The 24,381-nt window shown below is 38.9% G+C and overlaps 1 protein-coding gene across 3 annotated transcripts in view; it reads left to right on the forward strand.

Moving 5' to 3' along the window:
* slc8a1b (solute carrier family 8 member 1b) overlaps window positions 1-23,566 on the forward strand; it is a 152,163-nt gene extending 128,597 nt beyond the window's left edge. For all 3 annotated transcript variants that reach the window (XM_038737614.1, XM_038737612.1, XM_038737613.1), the window contains exons 8-11: window positions 10,206-10,391; window positions 10,691-10,780; window positions 15,380-15,483; window positions 15,766-23,566. In XM_038737614.1, coding sequence (XP_038593542.1) covers window positions 10,206-10,391; window positions 10,691-10,780; window positions 15,380-15,483; window positions 15,766-16,038 — 653 coding nt within the window. In that variant the 3' untranslated portion in view covers window positions 16,039-23,566. The remainder of the gene's footprint in view (window positions 1-10,205; window positions 10,392-10,690; window positions 10,781-15,379; window positions 15,484-15,765) is intronic.
* Window positions 23,567-24,381: the final 815 nt, after the last annotated feature.

Raw genomic sequence — 24,381 nt, forward strand, 5'->3', positions numbered from 1 at the left:
ACAACATGTAGAAATAGAAGTTTGTTTAGATGTGCATGGAGCTGGGGTCAGTCTGAAATCATTTACATACAGTGGTGTGAAAAAGTGTTTGTCCCCTTCCTTATTTTTTTGCATGTATGTTACACTGAAATGTTTCAGATCAACAAACAAATTGAAATATTAGACAAAGATAACCTACATTGCCCTCTGTGAAAAAGTGATTGCCCCCTAAACCTAATAACTGGTTGGACAACCCTTAGCAGCAACAGCTGCAATCAAGAGTTTGCGACGATAACTGGTAATGAGCCTCTCGGGACTTTGACTAGGCCACTCCAAAGTCTTCATTTTGTTTATCTTAAGCCATTCAGTGGAATTGCTGGTGTGTTTTGGATCATTGTCCAGCTGCAGAACCCAAATGCACTTCAGCTTGAGGTCATGAACAGATGGCCGGACATTCTCTTTCAGGATTTTATTGGTAGACAGCAGAATTCATGGTTCCATTTAGCACAGCAAGTCTTCCAGGTCCTGAAGCAGCAAAACAGCCCCAGACCATCACACTACCACCCCCATATTTTACTGTCGGTATGATGTTCCTTTTCTCAAATGCTGTGTTACTTTTCCACCAGATGTAATGGGACACACGCCTTCTAAAAGTTCAACTTTTGTCTCGTCAGTCCACAGAGTATTTTCCCAAAAGTCTTGTGGATGATCAAGATGTTTTCTGGCAAAACTGAGACAAGCCTTTATTCTCGTTTTGCTCAGCAGTGGTTTACGTCTTGGAACTCTGCCATGCAGGCCATTTTTGCCCAGTCCCTTTCTTATGGTGGAATCATGAACACTGACCTTAACTGAGGCAAGTGAAGCCTGCAGTTCTTTGGATGTTTGGATCACTTTTTCACACAGGCCATATAGGTTTGGATTTTTCCCCCCTAATAATAAAAACCTTCATTTAAAAACTGCATTTTGTGTTTACTTGTGTTATCTTTGTCTAATATTTCAATTTGTTTGATGATCTGAAACATTTCAATGTGACAAATATGCAAAAAAATAAAAAATCAGCAAGGGGGCAAACACTTTTTCACACCACTGTATGTGATCACTCACCCATAGTCTGCCTTTCACTACCAAGACGCCCTGGAGTGTTTTCTCTTTCCGCTCAGTTAATTTGGAAAAGTTGAAGCAAATTCTAACTTATTAACCAGATAACCTCATTGCAACACCTGAAAACAAAAGGCTAATTTTTTTCCAAGAGAAAGTTGTGGTGTTTTTTCCCCCATGATTAATCACAGTTAAAGCAAACCACGGTATATGGATGCTTAATACTACGTGACGCTCATAATGGGATTTTTGGTTTTTTTAATGACATGTGCACCAAAGATGACAATTCAATTGTGCTTAGCTTAAGCAGGGATGGTGGTCGGATTGCAAACTAAGCCTTATTCAGTGTACACTAAGATGAATGTAACTCGCCATGACTTATGCCATCTAATCTTTGCTCGTTACAGTTTAATCAACAAAGATAAAAGTGATTAAATGACTTTATGTGGCTTTATCCATCATCATCAAATCTTTAGTCTATTTCACTGTGCCCCATTTACTGCACCGACTCTTATTTAATTTCTCCCACACTCTCTCTTTATGCTCCACCACCTAATTACCAAACATAGGAGGATAGAAAAACATAAATTATTTCTCCTGTGGAATAAAAATGTGTTGAGCCTATGAGGAGAAAATAAGGGAGAAGGGGGTTGAATTTCTGGTCTGATAAAACACCTCAAACAGAGAAACTTAACTAGCTGAAAGGAAGGAAGGCAAGAGAGAAAGCAAGAAAAAAAATAGCAAAACCAAGATAAAAATTTATATGGAAAGTGACTTATTAACCATTTAAAAAAAGAAAAGGGGGCTGAATAAAAATAATAAATATAATAAATTATGATGAAGGGTAATAATATCTTAAAAAATAAAATGAAAAACAACTTATAATCTCGTTCATTTCTTTGAGGAGATCTTGTGCTGTTGTTGTTGACACATCATGTGGACTTGACAAACCTTTTTTACTGTGCACCCATATCAACACAATTACACAATAAACTCAAATGGAGACACGCTGTAACTTGGCAGCTCATCCCTTTAAATACTGCTGGTTGAAGGAGTTGAACAAGTCCAGAGTGGCTGTCACTGATACGGTGGTGGATTTAATACACACTGATAAGCTAGCTTTGTCTAATCTCATCTCTCCGTCTCTCTCTCTTTCTGGCTTCAGTCTTACTCTCCCTCCCTTTATCATCCTGCTTAACTCTCTTATCTCCAACCAAACGTATTAGATTAAAATCAAGATTAAAATCAAGATTAAAATCATTTTAAAGGAGCCTAAATTATTCCTTCTTCTTGACCGAAGACATTTAGAATTTCTCATTGTCTTTCTCATCCTTGCCCCCCCGTCTGAAGTGTCAGATCAAGATCTTGATGTTTAAAAGCCTGCCAGAAATGACTTTGGCCTCATATGTGGCAAAAAAAATGTGTTGCTGCTTATCAATTTATCAGTTCAATTAGGGGAAGATTGCAGATTTTAAACAGCTTTTCTATTAAGATGGCAGCCATGAAAAGGCATTTAAAATCTGGCAAGACTTAACCTTCTGGTCATCACATCATAACACCAATTTGGCGCTTACACTGACGTGCACGTATGTACACACACATGCACACAAAATGCTGCTGCTGCCGAGACCATGACATTCATTTCAAAGCAAGAAACCTGCATTTAGCCAGCCATTAAAGCCCTCTGAAATGTCAGTGTACTGTGTGTTTTGTGTGTGTGTGTGTGTGTGTGTGTGTGTGTGTGTGTGTGTGTGTGTGTGTGTGTACACTGACCTGTTTTCCCTTGTGTGTGTCTTTTTGTGTTTGTTGCGTGGCTAATGGAGAACTTTCCCCAGATAAGCTAACAGAGAGAGACAGGGATAGATTGTGTGTGTGTCCATCAATGTGCAGTTGTGCACATTCTGTTTTATCGTATGCAGTGTTTCCTCTTATGTACTTTAAAGGAGTTATTGTTTGCTGAAATCATTCCCCCTGCAATCCCTTCCTAAAGTGAATACGCTTTAAGAGACGAGGGAAGAAAACCGTCCGTTTCTGCGCTAAAAAGGGGTTTAGCTGAAGCTAGTCTGAGTTAGCAGTCTGAGTTAGCCAAATCAAGTGGGTCGTGTGAATAATGACTGTTGGCTGTCAGCAATAAAGATGAAAGTGGCATGACATTGTTATAGCACCACAAAACACTTTTGGCCAGGGTCAGACTGACAATGCATTTGTCCTCCAAGATGGTCACTTTGTCACATTAGGCAATGACAGTCATAAATTCCTCCCAAGACTTGGTTGAGAGACATGGTAGACAACACCCTGGACCACGACAAATTATAGCATGGTGAAGGAGTTACTAGGGGCTGACTACCCAGTACAACAGCACCAACAACAAATGTTTACTGTCATTGTTTTATGAATGAAACTGAACATGAAACTTTTCATCGTCATGTATTTTCTTCCTTCAGATGTCTGTAGATAGAGTCGCCATGTTTACAGTTGCATGGAATCCAAAAAAGTTAAAGTCAAGGGCAACTGGACTTGGTTGAAGATACTAGAAGACCTTTCAATGAAAAGGAAAATTGTCAGGACAGAGGGTGAGGAAGAAAAGTAGTTGAAAGAGATTGACTCCACACTCCACTGACCTCTAATTACTCTACACCACGTTGTTCATCACCTGCTCCTCTGTGTGTGTGTTATTTATGGACTTATGTCTGTTTGTGTTGGTGTGTGTGTGTGTGTCTGCACCCGAGGGAAGTGTATGTATACTCAAGGACAAGCACTGATCGAAGACAAATAGAGAGAAAGGGCCTTGTAGCATGGAAGCTGCTGTAGCTGACATTAGTCGTGTCTGTCAGAGGATTTCGGGCCAAATAATATCACCAGAATAAATCATCGCTGTCGGTGAAAACCACGTACCTCCACTTTTGATGATTTTGGCATGGAAGGAGGCTTTCACACTTGCCTCATTTAGTTTGGCTGAATCACTTTAGAGTTCTTTTCCCCCTTGGTGCGGTTTGTTTGGCAAATCGCACTCAGATACGCACCAAAAGTGGACTAAAAAAGCGTACCCAGACCTCCTTGATGAAGTGGTCTCGGTACACTTCCAGATGATTTCTGGAGCGGTTTGTTTGTGATGAAAATGTGATTCAACTGCTGAAAGAACTGCACATTTTTGGACTAAACCAGCTGCCGTAGTCAACTGCACTGCGCATTGTGGGATGAAGTCAAGTGTTTTTTGACAGTTTGACCATATTACGTCCCATCTTTGAAAACACACAAGAACAGCGAAAGCAGTTTAGGAAATATGTTCAAAGACACATTGTCTGTCTGCGTGTAGCACCTTAACACCAAAGCAAATTCCTTGTATGTGTAAAACACTACTTGGCAATAAAGCTTCTTCTGATTCTGATTCTGAGTGTCTTGGCCTGGCCAAGGTAGCAGCCATAGATAAACACAACATATTAAAAAGCTACATACAAGGTAGCAGCCATACATTTACATACTTGTGTTGCTGCATTTTGGTTTGTTTGCCCAACTCATTAACTCATTCGGACCAGAGCAAACAGTGTGGTGTGAAAGGAACCAAAATGGCTGAAAAATGCTACAATGTATAATTCTTTGCTCTTAGTCCGATCAAATGAACCAAAGTACAGATGTAAAAGCACTCAGAGACAAAGGGAAGAAAAACCCAGACACTATGTTCTGTATCAGATTTCTTTAAATGATAAGGGTGACGTTATTCTTCTCTTTCTTACTGCTAATTGGTAATTGAACATCTGCCAAAGTGTCATTTAACTTTTGTGATGGGATTTTGTGTTTCTCACACTGCAACAGTTGTGCCATTTGCAAAACAATACACTTTTTCAGTTACTCTCATTCCTCTGCAGTTCACGTCACGACCTGTCTGTCCTTGCTGTGTATAAACTGTAATTTGCATCCTTCAGACAGTGAATGACAATGAAAGGTTGACTCAGTGGCTGATTATTTAATTGATTTTTTGACTGACTGATTGACTTGTCAAAAGACACGATGACTGGCTTATTCACTGATGAACTGTAAATTCCGATGCATTTTCAAGGATGTCACACAGATTTCAGTCCTTGCCAGACAAAACAGGTCCAGACTGGCTCATCAGCATTTCAAAGGCTTTAATAATATAGTTATATTATTGATTTTATTTCATGCTGTGGTGTGTGTCGTGTATTTCAGTGTGTGTCCAAGACAGATAGGAGGACCAGTGGAACATGAGTTCTGACAGATGTACACACACACAATCAGTTAGACAAGTGATATTCATAATAGTAGTCATAGTAGTGTTAAAGACAGTGACGTATGTTGAAGTATGATGGTTTGGTTAAGGAATGTAGAGACATCTAAAGAAATTGGTTAAAATTCACATTCAACGCACATGTCTTCATAATTGCAGGGAGGTTAAAAAATCTGCTGTGTTCTCAAAATGTGACTTTTTTTTAAAAAAATTTAAACTTTAGCAGCTTTTTTTGTGACTCAAATGTTATCATCTGTGTCAAAAAAACACTAACGAGAGGCACAAACTGTGGCTACGTTTGAAGATGTATGGATGAATGACAGGCTGTCTTTCTTTGTCTTGTGTGATATTCCCCACAGTGCACGGGGTTTGTGATGTTCTTGCCTCAATTTCAGATTCAGAGTATGTACGTATTCTGTGTGTGTGTGTGTGTGTGTGTGTGTGACACAAAAGAGTGTGTCTTTTCTATTGATCTCACTGTGTCTATGTGTGTTTATTTATGTTTTCACACAACCCCAGTGGCTAGCTGTATGAAGCCTGACGTGATATGCCTGGCCTATGAGAACACTCAGTGAGCAGCAAGAGATGAAACACATCACACAACACCTCTGGGGGGCAAGAGAGAGTGTACTGATATGGGTGTGCATGTGTGTTAAGTATTTCTTGATGTCAGATGCATTAGCACGTTAGTGTGTCTCAATAGAAAAACCTGAGTGAGCAGCTGCCAGATTAGCATGAGATGCTAACCAATGAAAAACTCATATAGATGTAATTTTGTTTCATCTATTGTTGCTTGGGACTTTGTTTCATCCGTCCTTTTACTTTTTTGACTGGGCCCAGAATAAATAACATTCTCACACACACACACACACACACATACACACACACAATACAGTGAGAAGATTGTCAATGGCATTTAGAGAGGGACAGAAGGTTGTAGAGAGATGAGGAAGATTTATAGGGATGAAGCAAGAGAGTGACAGGGAATATTCAATTATATAAAGGCTATATCAGCAAAGTGTGACCAAGGATGAAAAGAATGCGTAAGACGGAGAGGGAGTGAGAAAGACAGAAATTTTTTTGGAGAACCACTTTATCAGTATAACGCCTAACTGAGCATGGAAATAGAGAGACGAGGAGAGAAGAGTATGCAGTCAGGCAAAGAAAGAAATAAAGGCAGATGGGTAAGAAGGGATGAAGGACCATAGCAATATCAGCCATATAAGAGAGACAGAGAGAGTGTGAGAGAGATTGGGGTTGAAGCATGAATATATACATGAATATATGTGTATAAAGCCTACAAACTGTGCAAAGATGATTACCATATCACCATATATTATTAGGTTGAAACACACGTGCGGACTAGTGTTGGTGTTGACTCCAAGTCAATACAGCTTCTACCTATGGTGTTTTTACACTTGATTTTAAACATACCAATTTTTTAGGATCTGGTTGTTTAATGTGTTATACCCACCCCCGTCTCCAAGAAATTACAACATAATGTTGTAAAATGTGAGCGGCACGGTGGTGCAGTGGTTAGCACCGTCACCTCACAGCAAGAAGGTCTTCAGTTCAAACACATGTGAGTGTGAGTGGTTGTTAGGGTGCTTTCACACCTGTAGTTCGGTTCATTTGGTCCAAGTGAAAAAATGATCACACTGCAGTTTTACAAAGGAAATAACCAGGTCTTCCAGGTAACTTGTTGATTGGACAGCTTTGGCAATTGTCATCCTGCATCGCCAGGACCCACGTGGGGTATCAGAAAAGTCAACAGTCACTTGTTATTAATTACATAATTTAACCCAAACCAAGGTCTGTCACTGAACTTTACCAAGTGCTTTTTTTGCCTAACCACACATGGGACTGAGGATGCAAGTCCTGTGCATACCATCCACCTTCCTACAAACAGTGATCAATATATAAATGTGGCACCTGCTAGTCTTGAAAAAGCATTGCCAGCAACCACAATCCAGATAGCAGTTAAATTTCTAATCAAGAGGTAAGTGGCGAAACAAATTATTAGTATGAAAACGCAAATCTGTTGGAGCCAGGTTGATTGGTTAACTTGCTATGGCCTCACTTTGAAAGTTAGCATATAGCTACAGAGCTACAGCTGAATGTCAAATGGTCAGTGATGCTTGGTGGGGCATCACTCTCACCCAGTGAGATGACAGCAGAAGTTGAATATGGGAGTGGACACAGGTTTAGCTCACAGTTGAAGCCCACTGCGTTGACACCTTTTCCGATCCTCTATCGTCATTGGACAACATTACTATTCTCCCAATGTGGCCAGTCCCAACGGATGCTTTCGGGGCCCCCGCGTAATTAACGGCCACACATACAGGAACAAGGAAAACTAAAAGAAAGAGACCAAATAGAGAGACCAAGAGTGCAATAAAAGTTCACATATAAACATTAGCAGACAAATGGCTCCAGTCAGCCATAACAGACTGAGTAGGAGGGAAGGAGAGCTGCTGAAAGTAAAAAGTGACATAACTCAGGTAGAGTCATTGCCTGTGTGTGTGTGTGTGTGTGTGTGTGTGTGTGTGTGTGTGTGTGTGTGTGTGTGTGTGTGTGTGGTGTGTGTGTGTGTGTGTGTGTGTGTGTGTGTGTGTGTGTGTGTGTGTGTTCCAAATCATAATAGTGGATGAGGCCATTTCTCTCCACACTGACCTTCTACTGTTCATTTATAGTTGATGATTAGATTTACTCCAAGTGCTCACTCTGAAAAAGAAGCATTTATTTTTAATAAGATTAAACAAGGTACGTGACCCCAGAGGAAACTATTAGCCTGATGAGAGTGCATTACTCTTTGTGTTAAGCCATGTTAATATTTAGTAATGGCAAAACACACAGCCTGGATCTGGTTCATGACTTGTGGTTAATGACTTAAATATCAGGCTGTCTTGTAACTTTATACTTACAACAGAAGGTCAGCAGTCAAAGTGAAAACAGCCGTGATACATTTCTGGAAACTGCCTGTCTTGTTTTGAGAAGTCAAGCTAAGGACAATTCAAATGTTGTGTGGGCTTTTTTGCAGACGATTTACTGTTTTATTATCTGTTATGACAGTTTTGCCAAGGCTGATGCATTCATGCATTCAGAATCAAATGACATATTTCAGAAGAAGGTAATTTATCCATCACTGAAGTAAAAGGGTGCTTGTTTTCAGTTTGTCTTTTTCTGAAGCTCTGGTTTACATATTTATTTATTGAAAATCAAAATCAAAATCCTATTTAGGACCTACATCCAAACAATTAAAATTGCTGCCTGCTGTTTTTACAGGGAGTAATATTTAGATAATAATTGTTGCCAAATTACTTAAAAAACTATGTAGGTGTAGCATTTCTTTTCAGACAGAAAAGCCCAAAAACCATCTTCGGGGGGAAAAACTGTAAATAATACAAGAAACAAGCACAAACTCTTCTCACTGGACTCTCAAAATCAAGTGTTTATGCAACACTTTGATGTATTACTTTGCATGAGATATGTCAGTAAAAACTAAATAAATAAAATGATCTTATAAAGATAGACCATTTTACATTTGAGCAGTGAAAACAGTTGCTGTAGTAGAAGGATAGGGGAAGTTTAGGGTGCAGACAGTGTTTCTTTCATTTTTTTCGAGCATTTGAATGCATCACTAGCTCTTAGAAGGTTAATAGCGTGCAGCGAGTGAATGACCCGGGTGAAATCAATAGGAGATCATGCCTTTCACTGGGATTTAACCAGCCAGCAGGTAGTCTCGTTTATTCATTCATTAGACTCATTTATAAATGGAGCAGAACAACAGCCAACTACACAGAGGAGCACAGCAAAGCCTAACAGTACGTGGTTGACTATAGTCCATGTCCTGAGGCAATGACTGGACTTTGAGACTGACATCACACAAACCTGCAAGTCAATGAGAAATGATGTCTGTCAAATTGAGTCTGTTGTTTTATATATATCTGATACAATAATGGGTTGCACTGTCTAAATTTCTGTCACTATAGACTTATGCTTATAATCTTTCTGTCTGCTGGAATGAAGGAGAGAGGTGTCTTTGGTCAGTCACGGACAGATAATATCAGCTGTTTTTCCCCCCAGCAGGGCTAAGTCAGATAAACAACAAAAAAGAAAGACAAAATGTGTCCAACATCAGCTTTTAGTATGAAAGTCTGATACTATGCTTAAGATTATTGGGGGTATCTGTGGGAGCTAAGCTAACAGATTGGCAAAAACCATCCATCGTCAACCTCTTATCCTGCGGAGGGGTACACCCTAGACAATATCCTCTCATGTTTTCTGTCTATCATTATACCAACCTGTAAAAGTATTTGTATATGAATCTAAAAGCTGATATTTTACCCAGCAAACATTTAGTTTGGTCACCTAATGTTTACGTAAATTACATGTAAACATTTTTTCACAATTCCATTGTGGAAATACTGCAAATTAAATTTATTTAATGAGTGATCGTTGTAGAGTGCATTCATTTGAGTTCAGATTATTATGGTTCACCAATTTAAACATGTGTCCAGAATCTAGTCAAAAATATTACACATTTGATATAATCATGTCTCCAACTGGTCTGAAGAGACTGGATTTGATGACTTTCTGCTGGGATCAGTATTTCTTCATTAACATGCAGCACTATAACTCAGTCAGAAAAGTGCTGCAACTGTACCTCACTTTTTTGCCATTTACTATAGACAGAATTATTCTGTAAACTGGTTTATCCATGGGAAGGAGAAGGCCGGTGAAGTCAAAAGGAACTTTTTTCATGCCTGTAAATAATCAGTATTTTGCTCAAGAACTCCTTTGCAGATTAGAAATTTGAAGGATTTAAACCTGGTCATGTGCTCCTCTTTAACCTCTTTTTCTCTTCCCTCTTTTTCACCAGGCGAAGATGATGACGATGACGAGTGCGGGGAGGAGAAGCTGCCATCATGTTTCGACTACGTCATGCACTTCCTCACCGTCTTCTGGAAGGTTCTGTTTGCTTTCGTCCCACCCACAGATTACTGGAACGGCTGGGCCTGCTTCGTCGTCTCCATCTGTATGATTGGACTGCTCACTGGCGTCATTGGTATGATGACAGCTGACTGGACCAAGTAGAAATTCTAACATGAATATATATTTGCAAACACTTTTTAAAGTGTATATATTTGGGAATGAAATGTCCATGATAACCTGTTTAATGATTTACAGTATGGTGAGTGACAGATAAAATGTTCAAATGGGTTTATTTTTATATTCATAAGGTAATATGTGACTGGTATCTGTAGGCCTATGTAAAGAATATTTAGAATTTTTTTTTAGAATGTATGTTGTAATAGAAGTAGTATTAAGTATAGTGGTGATAAGGATATTCCTTTATTATTACAGGTGACCTGGCCTCTCATTTTGGCTGCACAGTGGGCCTGAAAGACTCAGTCACAGCAGTAGTATTTGTTGCATTGGGAACATCTGTACCAGGTGAGCGTGTGTATTTGTATGTATATGATCATATACATATGCTGGAAGTTTGCTCCAATGTTGATCCAACACTGCCGCTGTTATCTTATAAATCCTGCTATTGGACTTTCTGCCAGCTTTAATCAAAGACCTTTCTCTCTCCACACTTGACATTTAGCTTCAAAAGGCCTTTATGAGGTTTAAACACCCTGAAATCCTGAAGTATTCCATGACATTTTCAATTCCTTGCTTCAGTTTTTATTACTAGAAGCTTTATTCCCCCCATGTCGTTCCTTTAAGTGTGTATACGGAATATAAAGGAGACAACTTTACAGTGTTTCTCTGCATTTATGACTGTGTTATAAAGACCTCATTAAAATTAGTGCTCTAACAACAATCACATAAAAAAAAATCAACAGGAGTTAAAATAGGCAATGGAATATTGTTGCACCTGCAGAAAAAGTGGCAGAAATGCATTACAGCTCTGGAATATGATAGAAAACTGAAAAGAATATAATCTGTGTAGGAAGATGATTTAGCACAATACAAACTTTTAAAAAGTAGCTAACTTGAGAAATTTAAACATGTATATGTTTCACCGAAGAAGAGAAATAACATGTTTTTGAAACTGCCCTTGCTAATCCAGACACCAAGGTTTTGGTTGACAAAAATATTTTTGGATGATTTAATACACTTAATTAATACACACTTGCTTTTGACTACATTTTAAGAGGTTTTCTGCATGGCAGCAATCAAAAATGATTGTGCTGTGACCATCATTTTCCAGTATGTGCAGTGGTTAAAGACCCAGAGAAAAACATGGTAAAAGTATGCACACCTCATGTTTTTCCCTGCTGTCATGCCGAGGGACCTTTTACCATGACTGACCCAGTAGTTCCTTCAGTCTCTCCAGTGTATCTTTATGAGCCAGTTAGGGGAAACAGTACAGTCTGCAGACAGCAGCATGGATCAACCTCTAAATGTGAAGAATGACCAACGACTGCCACGGCTGGCTAAATTTGTTTTAACCTTTGCCTCGGTCTTTTGCTTCTACACACACACACACACACACACAGAGAACATACATTCCGTCATACAGCACATGCCTGAATGCTGGATATGTAACAAATAGACACATAAATAACATATTAAAGCTTGAAATAGGTTTTGCATTTAGGGATCCCAGGGATAAGATGATGGATTACATACAGATGTATACATACATACTGACACACATACACACAAACATAAATGTACACATATAGAAATTGTATTATTTGATAACACACATGAAAAGAAATACACTAACTGTTCGCTAACAGTTTTTGCAAGTTTTTATGGAGAAACACATTCACACACAGCTGCTTGAAACTGAGAAATGCACACACATACACACATCGTGTAGAGCTGCAAAATGGAAACAAAGTGGTTCAGCCTTTCTGAGGCTCTCAGCCTTATTAACAGAACCTCCCGTGGCCCGCACACACACGCACACACACGCACACACATTCACAAAGAAACAGACTGCAAGTTCTGTGGCTATAACAGTTAATAAAACTCACCCCTAGTGCTGTGGTTCCATGATGATTAACCTCGTTTATCACAGTTAGCCAGGCTAACACACACCCACCCACACACACAAACGTAGAGGAGATAGGAAGAAAACAACAAGAATGGGCTGTTAGAGAAGTAGAAGCTCAAGAAACTAAAATGTGTTGTTGGTTCGGGATTCTGGTAAAACCTCTGAGCCTTATCAATTCATGACATACCAGTATATTTAAAGTATACTGTGTGTCATTTCATGCTGGCCTCAGAAGGCCAGGAAATACATCTAAACTGAGAAAAATGCACGGTGAGACTCAATGGGAATGGGGGGGATAATAGTTACATAGGGAAGATAAAGTACTGTGTAAATGTTACATCAGCAATAAAGCATCTATAGAGCATTTATTATTACAATGTGTTATCAATATGATATTTCAAGTCAAACTAAGACTAAAACGACTGACTAAGGCAGAAACAGAAGCAAACTTCAGCAATGACATTACATAAAAGCATATTTGACCTTTTCAAAATGTGTTGAGGCAAAATTGCCCCTAAATCTCTGGGGCATTAAGATCATTAATGACAAAGTGGCATTAAAGTCTTAGGAAGACAAAAATGTAAATTGCTTGATTTTTCCAGTCATCCAGGCACAAAACCTTTCAGCTGATCCACAGAGAATTGGAGTAAACCAAAAATGTTATTAAAAATCTCAACTCTTTTTTTTTTTGTGTAGCAGACTGCTCTCTGAAGGTTGAAGAGAACAGGGGTGAAAGAGACATAAGGAGACTCTGACTACATCAGCCAATGATCATACAAACTAATCATAGTGTCTACTTGACTTAACAGGGAGGGAATTAAGCTAACTGAATAAGATAATTATTATGAAATGATTAGTAATTTAACCAGTTGTCTACCTAGGGTTTGGGACATTGTGACATTCTTTCCTTTCATTTCATGGACTGATGGATCAGTAATCAAAATAATGATTAGTTGCAGACCCAAATAGAATCATTTAGAGAATATTAGCCAATCATTTCATTTTTGGATTTGGAAGACCATGTTCTCACAATTGATCAAACCCCCTCAGTCAAAATCCATCAATCTCTTGATGGGCATTTCTCTTCACCAACTTACAAAGCCATTAAGAGCCATGTCAGTTGTCCAGCACTTTCATCAAGAGCAAGATATTTTTAAAGTTCTGCTCAACTGCCATTCGATTTGTTTTGAATATTCAGTGTCCCAAGAAGTTGATTTGTAACAATTTTTGTAACCCCCTGCATCCCCATCTGCTCATGTTTCCCCCCGATCAACAATTTCCAAGATCCAAGGGTCAATATTCATAGTCCCATGACGATGAATTGTAATGTTATTTGATCTTGACTCCCCTGAGCTTCCCTCTATCGCCACCACCAGGTAAAAATGTCCACATGCAGGAATATTGCCAGACTCCATTGAGCAAATCAGTGAACCCCTTTTTGACAGGCAGGAGGTAAAAAATGGAGCAGAAGAGAGAGAGAGGAGAGGTGGAGAGAGAGGATGTAGAGGGGGTGGATGAGGTAGAAAGACAGAGAGAGAGACTGGTTGATTGACAGAGAGGCAGAAGAAAAGGGCAGAAAACTCTCCAGGGAGGAAATCTCTCATAGAGGGAGCTGCAGAGTGCAACCTGTTCCACATGCAAACAAACACACGCCGCTACCGAACATGCAGGCACCTACGCACTCACCCACTCAATCAGGCACACAAGCACTTAAAGACCACTTGAACGGTATACACATACGCCCTTTACCAGCTGGTGGAGGCATGGCATCAGATTGGACCCAGGTGGCGACATTCACTAACACACACACAGTTTACATGCATGCACTGTACACAGAAAGCACACACACATGCAGGCAGACAGAAATAGAGCCTTGATACACAAACACACACAAACACACTTAAGCTCAGCAGTCCTGTCCTTGAAGCCTTAAGGTGTATGGGGAGATTTATCTTTGCTGGACTCTTTTTTGGCCCATTGCCTCTCCCACTCTCCCACTAACAGCCTCTCCCCCCATCAATCCCCTTCCGGTCCTCCCATTACCTATTTTTCCTCTGCCAGTTCCACTACCACTTCAAGAAAGCCCTTCCTCCTCTTTTTCTCTATTTCTGTTTTTATCTCCTCTCATTGTATCTGGCAGATATAAGCAAGAGGGCATGAATCACTAATGAAGAGAAGAAAATTAGCGAGAGAAAGGAGTGCTAACTGACCATTTGGCTTTTTGCTATGTCTTTATGCCTATTGTTGCCTATTTGACAAGGTCTCCACTGCTCCTTTCAGTACTGCAAGGGAGACCATGCCTTTGGAGCTGCTGTTTGGCAAGCATGAAACCAGGGGAACATTTTGGGACTATACAGCGTAACACTGATTAGTTGTCAGGCCAAGATTTGTTTGCCCCTGCAAATTGAGATTCAGCCTTGTAAATTATTGATCTTGGACCAAATCTGGCCTGTGCTGGCTGCCAGCGACAGAACACTGTAACAGGATTAAAGATTTGGTTTCTAATTTAAGGTCCCCTGTCTAAATGTGAAAAAAAGGATTTGCATCATGTTCTGTATTAATAATTATAAGTGTTCTGCATTAATCAAGAGTGTCCTGTCGCTGTTCTTTTGTAACTCACACATGACTGAGGTTGAGATCAACTGTAAGAGTAAATCTGTTTGTACTGTAGAGCATTCAGCCAGCAATACTCAATTTACACTGAATAGCACATTTTGTCATGAAGGGCAATGCACTGTGACTCTTCCAAGGCCTCATCTATCTATAGTCTGTACTTTTTTTTAAACTCCATCTACTTTTCATGTTGAAGAACTGACAAAATCACAGAAAAATCCCTGATGTCTCTCTGTTAGATATTCAAATTAAGAGACGTGTGCTGGCAGATGACCTAATCTTATCTTGCCAGAGAAAGACAGCAAGAATTTGGTTCCCACCATACGTACAGTATAGCAAGGCATCCATTGAGTGGCATGTGTTGCAAAAAAATGCAAAGCATGCTCAAATTTGATCTGTCTCCCTCCTTTTCGTTCTCTGCCCAGATACCTTTGCCAGTAAGGTAGCTGCTATCCAGGATCAGTATGCAGACGCATCCATTGGTAATGTGACAGGCTCCAACGCTGTCAATGTTTTCCTGGGCATCGGGGTGAGTTCAGCTCATTTAAAGATTAACTGAGTGATTCATAGCCGGTGTAAATACATTGGTGCTTGTCACACTGCTGTAGTAGTAATTACTATCGTGTGTGTAATAACTGATGTTATTTTATGATTGCTATTCGTTAATGCTGCATAGAGATGGATTTTATTTCAAAGATGTTTGTGATTTACCAATAGCATGGTGCATCACAGCCATCTGTCACCTTTAAAGTACATTTTTAATGCTGTTGCATGTCATGTTATTCAGTTTGATTCTGTTGATGCTTGACAGGTGGCATGGTCCATCGCTGCTATCTACCACAATAGCAGGGGGGAGGAGTTCAGGGTAGATCCGGGCACGCTGGCCTTTTCTGTCACGCTCTTTACCATCTTTGCCTTTATTGCCGTCGCCACACTGATGTACCGACGGCGGCCAGAGATCGGTGGTGAGCTGGGAGGGCCCAGGACTGCGAAGGTCCTGACCACCATGCTGTTCTTCAGCCTGTGGCTTCTCTACATCCTCTTCTCCTCACTGGAGGCCTACTGCCACATCCAGGGCTTCTAAGATCACAGCAGTTGATGAAGGGAAGGGTGGTACAGAAGGAAAACATGGAGGAAGAAACCAAGGGGAGATGGATAAATGGATGGATTTTTGGAAATGAAGGCTGTCTCATTGATCTATCACTCCCTCACTTTACGCAATAGATTAAATAACAGATGAATGGATGGATGCACAAATAAAGGAATGGAGCACGCATTAAAGCGTCTAAAAACAGAATGGAAGGATGTACCGCTGCATGGAAGGACAACAAAAAACAGAAAAATCATAAGAGCTAGAGAATTAGCTCGGAAGATGGAAAAATGGCAGAAAAAGGAATAAACTAAGGAATACTTTTTGTCTTGATCTATAAATCTAAACCAATCAAGTAAACCTCCCCCCTTTTAAAAACATAAAACTAACCTCCAAAGTCTCAAACACATATATACACGCAAGAAATAAATACACGCAATGTGGCCCAGCTGGTTCAGCTATACAGAAATAAAGTTTTAACAAGACAAGATGCCAAAAGTTAACAGACAGATGCACCATCAAAGCTCCGAGGATGTTTGGCTTCAACAACAGCGATCTCATTAATCCCCCTCCAGTTTCAGTGTTACTCTCACATCCAGCTGTTGTACAAGGCACGGAACAGAAAAGGTATCAGTATGTAGATGCATGGCCAGACGATACTGAAAAAAACACAATCAGAAGAAACCGGATATATTGCCACAACTGTTTAATGACAACAAACTGTGTGTGTGCTGGTTTGTGACTGTGTGTTTCTGTGCTCGTGTGTTGTGGGAAGATGGTCAAGTACTGTGAAAAAAAACACCTCTTGCTTTGCTATCGCTGCGTGAGATGGAATATGCTTTCGTATTTGAGGTATTTTTGACCCAGCCTATAGAAACCCTGAGTAAGACTCTTTAGTGGGAGGGCACTTTCAATGAAGCAAAATGTTTTGAACATCACTGAGGTTAGAAATGTATATACAGAGAGCTGAACGTACATTACAGCTCCGCTATTTTCCTTCTGAATGTCTTGGTTACGCCATGCGCTCCTGATTGGGCCCGCTCTCTGTTGCTTTATACTGTAGATGTAAATGATTTAAGGTCTAATTTCAATCAAGAAAGGGTTAGTGTGCTTTTACCTTTAATAAGGCCAGGTCTGAAAGGACAAAATGGCCACTCTACCGTTTAAAACTGTTAGAGATACTATTATCATTACATAAATATCTAGGTTAATCTTACATGTGTTTGTTTTTTGTTGTATTTATTTTTTTAACTGTTACCTGGTTTTCCACCGGTGAGACTGCCAGGACCACGAGTCAATTGTAACATTACAATAGACTTTGAAAAACGTAGGTACCGCCGTCTGTGAAACCTCACAGGCTCTTTGGTTCTTAACCGCCTCTGTCGTCGTTTATTTCACTTGGATACTGCTTTCTCTTTGGTTGACTAAACAGCTTCAGTCATTATCCCTGTGTGTCTTAAGCTCCTCCCCCTGGCTGGTCAGTGGACCAATCAAAATCCTCAAGGGCTTTGTAAGAAACAACCACTAATCCCTAACCCCGACCCTTGATTTATAATTCTTCACATAGATTGGTCTTCAGGGGGCTATTTAACTATTTAATTTAAGTACATACACCAACTGCTCAGTTGTTAGGATTTTGTTTCACTGTGGCTTTAGAAGAAAAAAACAAGACTACATTTCATTTGAGTTCAGACGTTGCCAGTCCAAGTATCCAGAGTTACTAAATATTGATAAACGCATAACAATGATCAAAAGTGCTCGGTCAGATGATGTTTCAACCTTTCTTGGTGTCTTTTGCAGTTGATTACAAAGACTGAATTGCGGTCAGTCTTATCTAAATTAAACCATCCATGTAAAGTTCTTTCCCAGGCCACCTCTACTAATTATTACTTCTTAAATATGCTACTCTTCAAGCATGTGGATCATAAAGGCCTTAACCCAAAGGAAGCAGTGAACATTTGACTTTATATTTTTTCTTTATTCAAGCGCAAGTATTTGTGCTTGAATAAAGAACCATAATGTAATCTGTGTGATTCACTGCTTCACGCTGACATTGGAAATCAACCACTGACACTTTACTTCAGCAGCTAGTCTGCAGTCTTAACATGAGACCTATCAGGTGAAGGAATGGTTCAAAAGTATTTGCTGTTGGTGGAGAAGTAGACTTACTAACAGATACAGGTAAAAACTGTATACATCTAATTTCAGATAGCCAGACTCTGTTTAATAAACAGAAGTTAAGAGTCAATTGTTTTGTTTTTTTAAATTAGGATACTGAGATTTCTTCTAAATCCTAACACACCAAATTTGATTGGCTAAGATATGTGTTGGAAAACACCCAGCCCAGAAACTGCCCCTCAGGGACCTGTATGACAAAGTGAGTTCAGTTTAGTCACGCTGTATTTGGGTTACATTGGTGATTCTGGATAACCTGTCTTGAAAACCAAGTGGCTCTGTTATGGTAGAGTTCATAGTTCATTACCATAACATTAACACTTCAAAAACATCATGTTTAATATGAGATGATATACTTTATTTAGAATCATTATCTGATTGGGTATGCAAAAAGAGTTTATATTTACACCGTCACATTATGCTTTCACCTAGTGCCAGTAATGGAAGTAAAGTGCAAAGAACAGCGACATTAAAGCCATCACTGTGAATCTGGGTGAGACAGGAATTAAAGAATTCCAGCACAATTATCCAACAGTAGATGTTATTAATTATTGAAAACGATGTGGTTAACTTTTCCAGCTTAATGCCAAAAATCCTGTAATAAAACCTAAGTAAATGTTTCCTTTCTCCCTGATATAACAATCATGGAAAGCAAAGTGTTGCTGTGTGCTCTTTATTACTTGTGTTGTACTTTAGTCTATTTTAGGAGCCTGCAGGAGTGATGCTTGTGTTTGTCCAGTTCATGCTCAGTAGCTGTTTGACATAAGTTACCTTGCTGATCTAGCCTAATCAAAAGTGAACCGTTCATGACAACAGAGAGCCTTGTTAAAGCTCAAAGTATAACTGACTAAGTAACTACGCTCACTTTATGATACAGACAACATGGGTTCTACAATTAAGTTATCTCTAGCGTAATTTTATTGGTTTGAAGACATTGGATCTTACATTGTCACAGTCCTCTTCTAAATGACCTTTGAACCAAAATCTGGCTTGATTAGTTTCCATCTAGAAAATTGTGGCTTAAAACAAACGACACTAGCTACTAAGCATGTTCTCAAACAACAGCCAAGCTTGTTTGAGAATCCTTGTCAAGTGCTGGGCAAGCTAGCAAACGTGTCAATGCCTGCTTCTCAGGAGCATGAACACCATCTACACTAGAATACAAAACTTTTAGAGCAGTCAAATGAACCACATTAAACTGCAAAAATAACAAACTGACATCAGCAGACACTACTTTTATGATTCAGTCATAAATAGTCAAGAAATATATCCTGAAACTATTTCTATGTGTGTTTTTGGTTAAATGAAGTGTCCCAAAAGCCTGTCCTGAAATATGCATAGATTATAAATCTCTAAGCCTCGACTGTCGGAGAGGTTTAGACTTCAGACTGTTAACGCGTTCAGCCAAAAGCAGAGATCTCAACGTTCACAAAACATATTGTTTATGTAGGCAAGTCCATAGTTTGTTGAATGGCACTATACTATATGCATCTGAATTGGCCAGAATTTTCCTGCTGATGTTGTGTTTTTTTACTTGATATTGATATTGAGATTATAAGTAGTATTTTAAATGTCATCTGTAAAGTAGTCTGGGATAGATGTAATCCATTTAAAACTTGGCAAAAAATCTTGTCACAGACAGCTTTCAACCCCTGTGAGAGAGTACGAGCGGAGCAGAACCCTGGATTGGAAGAGTTTGGCAAATCCACAGTCTCTTGAGGATAAGATATGTACAATTTTAAAGGTTTTATAATCTGGCATACTACTGATTCATCAAATGATGCGCCTGAAATAGACTACCGCTCCAGAAAGACAGAATGAAAATTTAAGTAGATGATGCTACACAGAGGTCCAGCAACATGGCTTGCACACTGAAATCCAAACTCACAACTCTAAAACTAAATGCTCTGTAGTATGCAGTCTTGTTATTTGCAGAATAAATGTTGTACAAATTGAGAACAGCTATAACAACACTAAAACATTTGTATAAACTTTAAAATACACTTTGACAGCCAAAATGGAATATAAATGAGATTTTACTTATACTTGCCAAACTCTGTACAATGTGTGGCTCCATTAGAGTAGCTGTTCTCTTGTGAAGGCCTTGGAGTGGCAGTTTACCCCTGTTTTGCCAAAGGGAAATCTTTCTATCAGAAACATAATATTTACAGTCCAACCACGTGTAAAGGGTTTTCTAACCAATTAATCTTTCTTAAAACACCAAATATTATTCATATTTCATTAACACTCTGAAAAGAGACAAAAATGCCTTGATGTTGTTTTAACCTACCCAGAATCTTTCTATTTAAATTTGTATGCGTTTGTCTCTTCACTGGCATGGAGCTAAAGGTTTATACACTGTAAAAAGTTATTGCTAGCTTGCGCAAAAAAGAAATAACATTGTGGAAGCTGTTTGCATTACTTTTGAGTAACTTCAACAGGGTATAAATTATCTTTCAGATTGCTAAATCATGTTGGATTTACTTAAAATGTGCCTGCTGCCTAATTTGTCAGAGTGAGTTTGTGCAGGAATGAAAAGCTTGCAGTAATGTAGTTGTTCGCATTAAATTAGTTTGCTGCACAAATTTTCAAGAAGCTAACATATTTCACTGATGGGAAGTTAGTTCTTTTGTTACACCGGCTTTGTTGCACCACCTCTCTCAGTGTATCTACCTTGACTTCAAAGCTAGTCTGACGTGAAGCTAATGGCAGATTTACGACAGCTGTTCAAAGCCGCACAGGGTTTAGACCAAGGTGGGAAGCTAAACACGGTTAATAACTAGCTGTGACTAGCTTTAGCTACCATGATTGTAAGTACCCAAGTTGTTTCTATTCTAAAGCAACATTTTCAGGCAATGAATCATAATAGCATTTGAACTTAGCTTCCTACCTTGGTTTGGACTTCTGAGGTTTGAAGGGTCAAAGGTTAGCCAGGCCACCGCTGTAAATATAACACTAAGAGCACGCAAGAAGTAGAAATATTAGCTGTAGACTACAGTAGATTTTTGTATTCTTCTGTGGTAAGGTTTGAAGAATTGGGCAGAGTTTTAAATGGAAAAAAAAGCATTGCGCTGGTTCTTGTTGCTTATGTGAAATGGCTACTATGTTGTTTTGTTGAAAACGTTAACAAAGTTGCTTCTGATGTAAACAACAACAACAGATTTTGGGTTTTTTTTGACTCTGATGTACACAATAATAATGTTGTACCTGATGTAGAAAAAAATACAATGGTGTTGAATCAGTTGTGAACCATTAACGATGTTGCTTCTCATGTAAAGATAGATTACGTGTTTTCGTTGCCTCGTTCACTTCTTAACTGACTGTCTGTCTGACAGACTGAGGAATAGCTGAATGCAACACCAAACAGACAGACAGACAAACGAAGGAACGAATGGAAGGACATACACCCCTGCTGGTTCAAGCTGAGCAACGTCATGCTGAGACGTTTAGTGATTCAGCGATTAGTGTACTGTTGGAAAAAACATTACCAGAGCTATTCTCTAACCTTAAAGTAACATTTAACAAGTACAATGTAAAAGGATGATGATAAAGAGAGGAATGAGGAGAAGGAAGATGAGGAGGAGGAGGAAGATGATGAACATTAAAGAAAAAAAAACATGAAGTTACAGCCATACATTGATTTCTGGGTCAGTGAGACTGAAATGGACTTCTCCTGCCCAGCATGTGTATTGTTATGGTGTCTATCTGTCCCTCTGTGTCTCTTCCCCCCTCTTTGACTATCTTTCTTACTATGTCTCTCTGCTGCCAAAAGCAAACAAATGGGCAGCAATCCTTTTGTTCCGTCTTCTCTTCTTCCCAAATCCCCTTTTGCCCTACGTCTCCCACTGTTTCCATATTTTGGAATGTCAATGTGCTACTTGTTGACACTGTGCATGAATGATAACATGTCTGTATATAGATATAGAGAATTGTATCCCATTCCCCTGTTGTTGACAAAAAATAGTTTGAATGTTGTACAGATTCAGGTTTTCTGTTCATCTTTTATTCTGTTCAGTTACTTTTTTTAATGTATGTAGAACTTAAAAACAGTATGTTTTTAATGTAAACAAAGGCGACAACGTCTTTTGTTTTGGAGTAACTTGCACATTACTGATTCATTAATTAAGGGATTTTTTTTTTTGGTTAAAAAGGCAATATTTGCTGTTATTGAATGGGAGATGAGATCTTAAAGGAGTTATGTATCTTAAATAAATAAACTATACAGGAGTTGCATGGGTTATTTGTACAAAAAAAGACACTGCTTGCTACTTCTAATACTGTGGCTGTATTCTCTGAGAGAGGGTGAGGAATACTGGATGTACATCTAAAGGTTATTTTGTCATTAAAGAAATAATAATAATAATATTGTGTATATACTGTACAGTGTTATAAGTGAGGTGGACTGTATGATCATCACACTAACCGTAGAGAAACTCTACATATTTATTTAAAGGAAACAATAATGCTCACTACACTCAAGAATGACATATATTGCCTTTTTGGATAAGTTGTAGTTTGCTTAAAGCTTATTTCTCTATTGATGCCTTGCTCTTTCTCACTCATCCTCTTTCTTGTTCCCGGGCTGATTTATATTATTTGTCTCTTTTTTTCCTTCCATCTTTCGCCCTGTCATCTTTTAAGTTTCTTATTGAGGGGCGTTTCAGATGGACTTTTGTCAGTCTTTTCACTGTTGATTATGACTCAGACAGTGTCACTTTTGTCTGTCTGTCTGGTGTATCCCACTGACTCAACAGTATTTCCATACCTGCTTGTACACATCTATAGTTAAGTACAATATATCTGCCTCCATGTCTCCATCTGTCTTAGTCTCTCAAAGGATCATTTGTCTGTACTTGAGTCACCATCTGTCTGATTCAGAACCGTCTGTCATTTTTCGTGGTTTCTAAATCCCTTTCTTTCCTTAATCCTTCCTTTGCTCCAGCACATCTTTTTCCACCTCTATATTTTTTTCCTCTATCCATCCTTTCTTTCTTTCTGTCTCTGTCCTTCTCTTTGCTCTCACAGGCTATAGTCGGGAAATATCATGTTTGTCAGTTTGATTTGGTGTGTTTTTTAAAATGAAACAATAACCGCAACAGTTATATTGTTGGTAATAATGAAGATAATTTTACTCTTGTTTTCTTGTTCATGTTTTGGTTTATGTTTTTTTGCCGCTGTCCTCTGTGTGTGCGTGTGTGTTACTTTTCTTTTGTTTTTTAATTAATTTTTATTGAACACCAACTGATAGAAAGTTGTTGTATGTGTGTTGCCACTAACTGTGACTGCTCTCCATGGTACTTCTGATAAAACCAATAAAATAAAGTTTGGGATACCCTGTTTCAGAGACCCTAAGAGTCCAGTGCCTTTCTAGAGTGTGTGTGTGTGTGTGTGTGTGTGTGTGTGTGTGTGTGTTTCAGTATTTATATCTTGGTGGGGACTCGTGTCAATGTGGGGACCTCAGTTTTTGGTCAAATTGTCCACAGGTAGGGATGCTTTTTGAAGGTTAAGACTTGATTTATGGGTTCAGGCCACAATAAGGTTAGGGTAAGGTTAAGGGTTAAGGCTGGGCATGTAGTTATGATGGTTAAGGTTAGGGTATGGGGCTAGGGAATGTATCATGTCAATAAGATGTCCCCATGGGGATAGAGGGAATGTGTGTGTGTGTGTGTGTGTGTGTGTGTGTGTGTGTGTCACATTCAATCTGTAATGAAAAGCTTTAAAATGAAAGCTTAATTATAATGAAAATTTACATTAGAGTTTACATTTTAGTGGAAATAAATGAGAATTGCGACCAGCTCTTGTGTGCGTGTAACTCGCTCTCTCCCTCCATCTCACTCTCAACCATCTGTACAAACAAACATCCATTTTCTTTTATATGTTCTGACTGTCGTTGATGAAATTGACATTTGTCTGAAAGGCTGCCATCTCATTAACTGTCTGTTTTCTGTCATTGTGTCAGAGATGGAAGCGATGGCTGCATCACTGCTGATTAATTCTGCCTGTTTTTTCATGTATCCCATGAAAAAATAATTAGTGTGCATTGTCTCCATTCTCTGCTGCTGCTGCTGCTTTCCTTTTTAGTGCATACTTTCTGTCTTTCTTTGTCAGAGAAAATTCAGAGATTAATTATTAATTTGTATTAAAAGAAAAACTCCTTTTAAC

The sequence above is a fragment of the Micropterus salmoides genome, unplaced genomic scaffold (assembly GCF_014851395.1).
Source record: "Micropterus salmoides isolate LMB-PRFRI ecotype aquatic unplaced genomic scaffold, ASM1485139v1 Ms_hic_scaffold_22, whole genome shotgun sequence".
Lineage (NCBI taxonomy): Eukaryota > Metazoa > Chordata > Actinopteri > Centrarchiformes > Centrarchidae > Micropterus > Micropterus salmoides.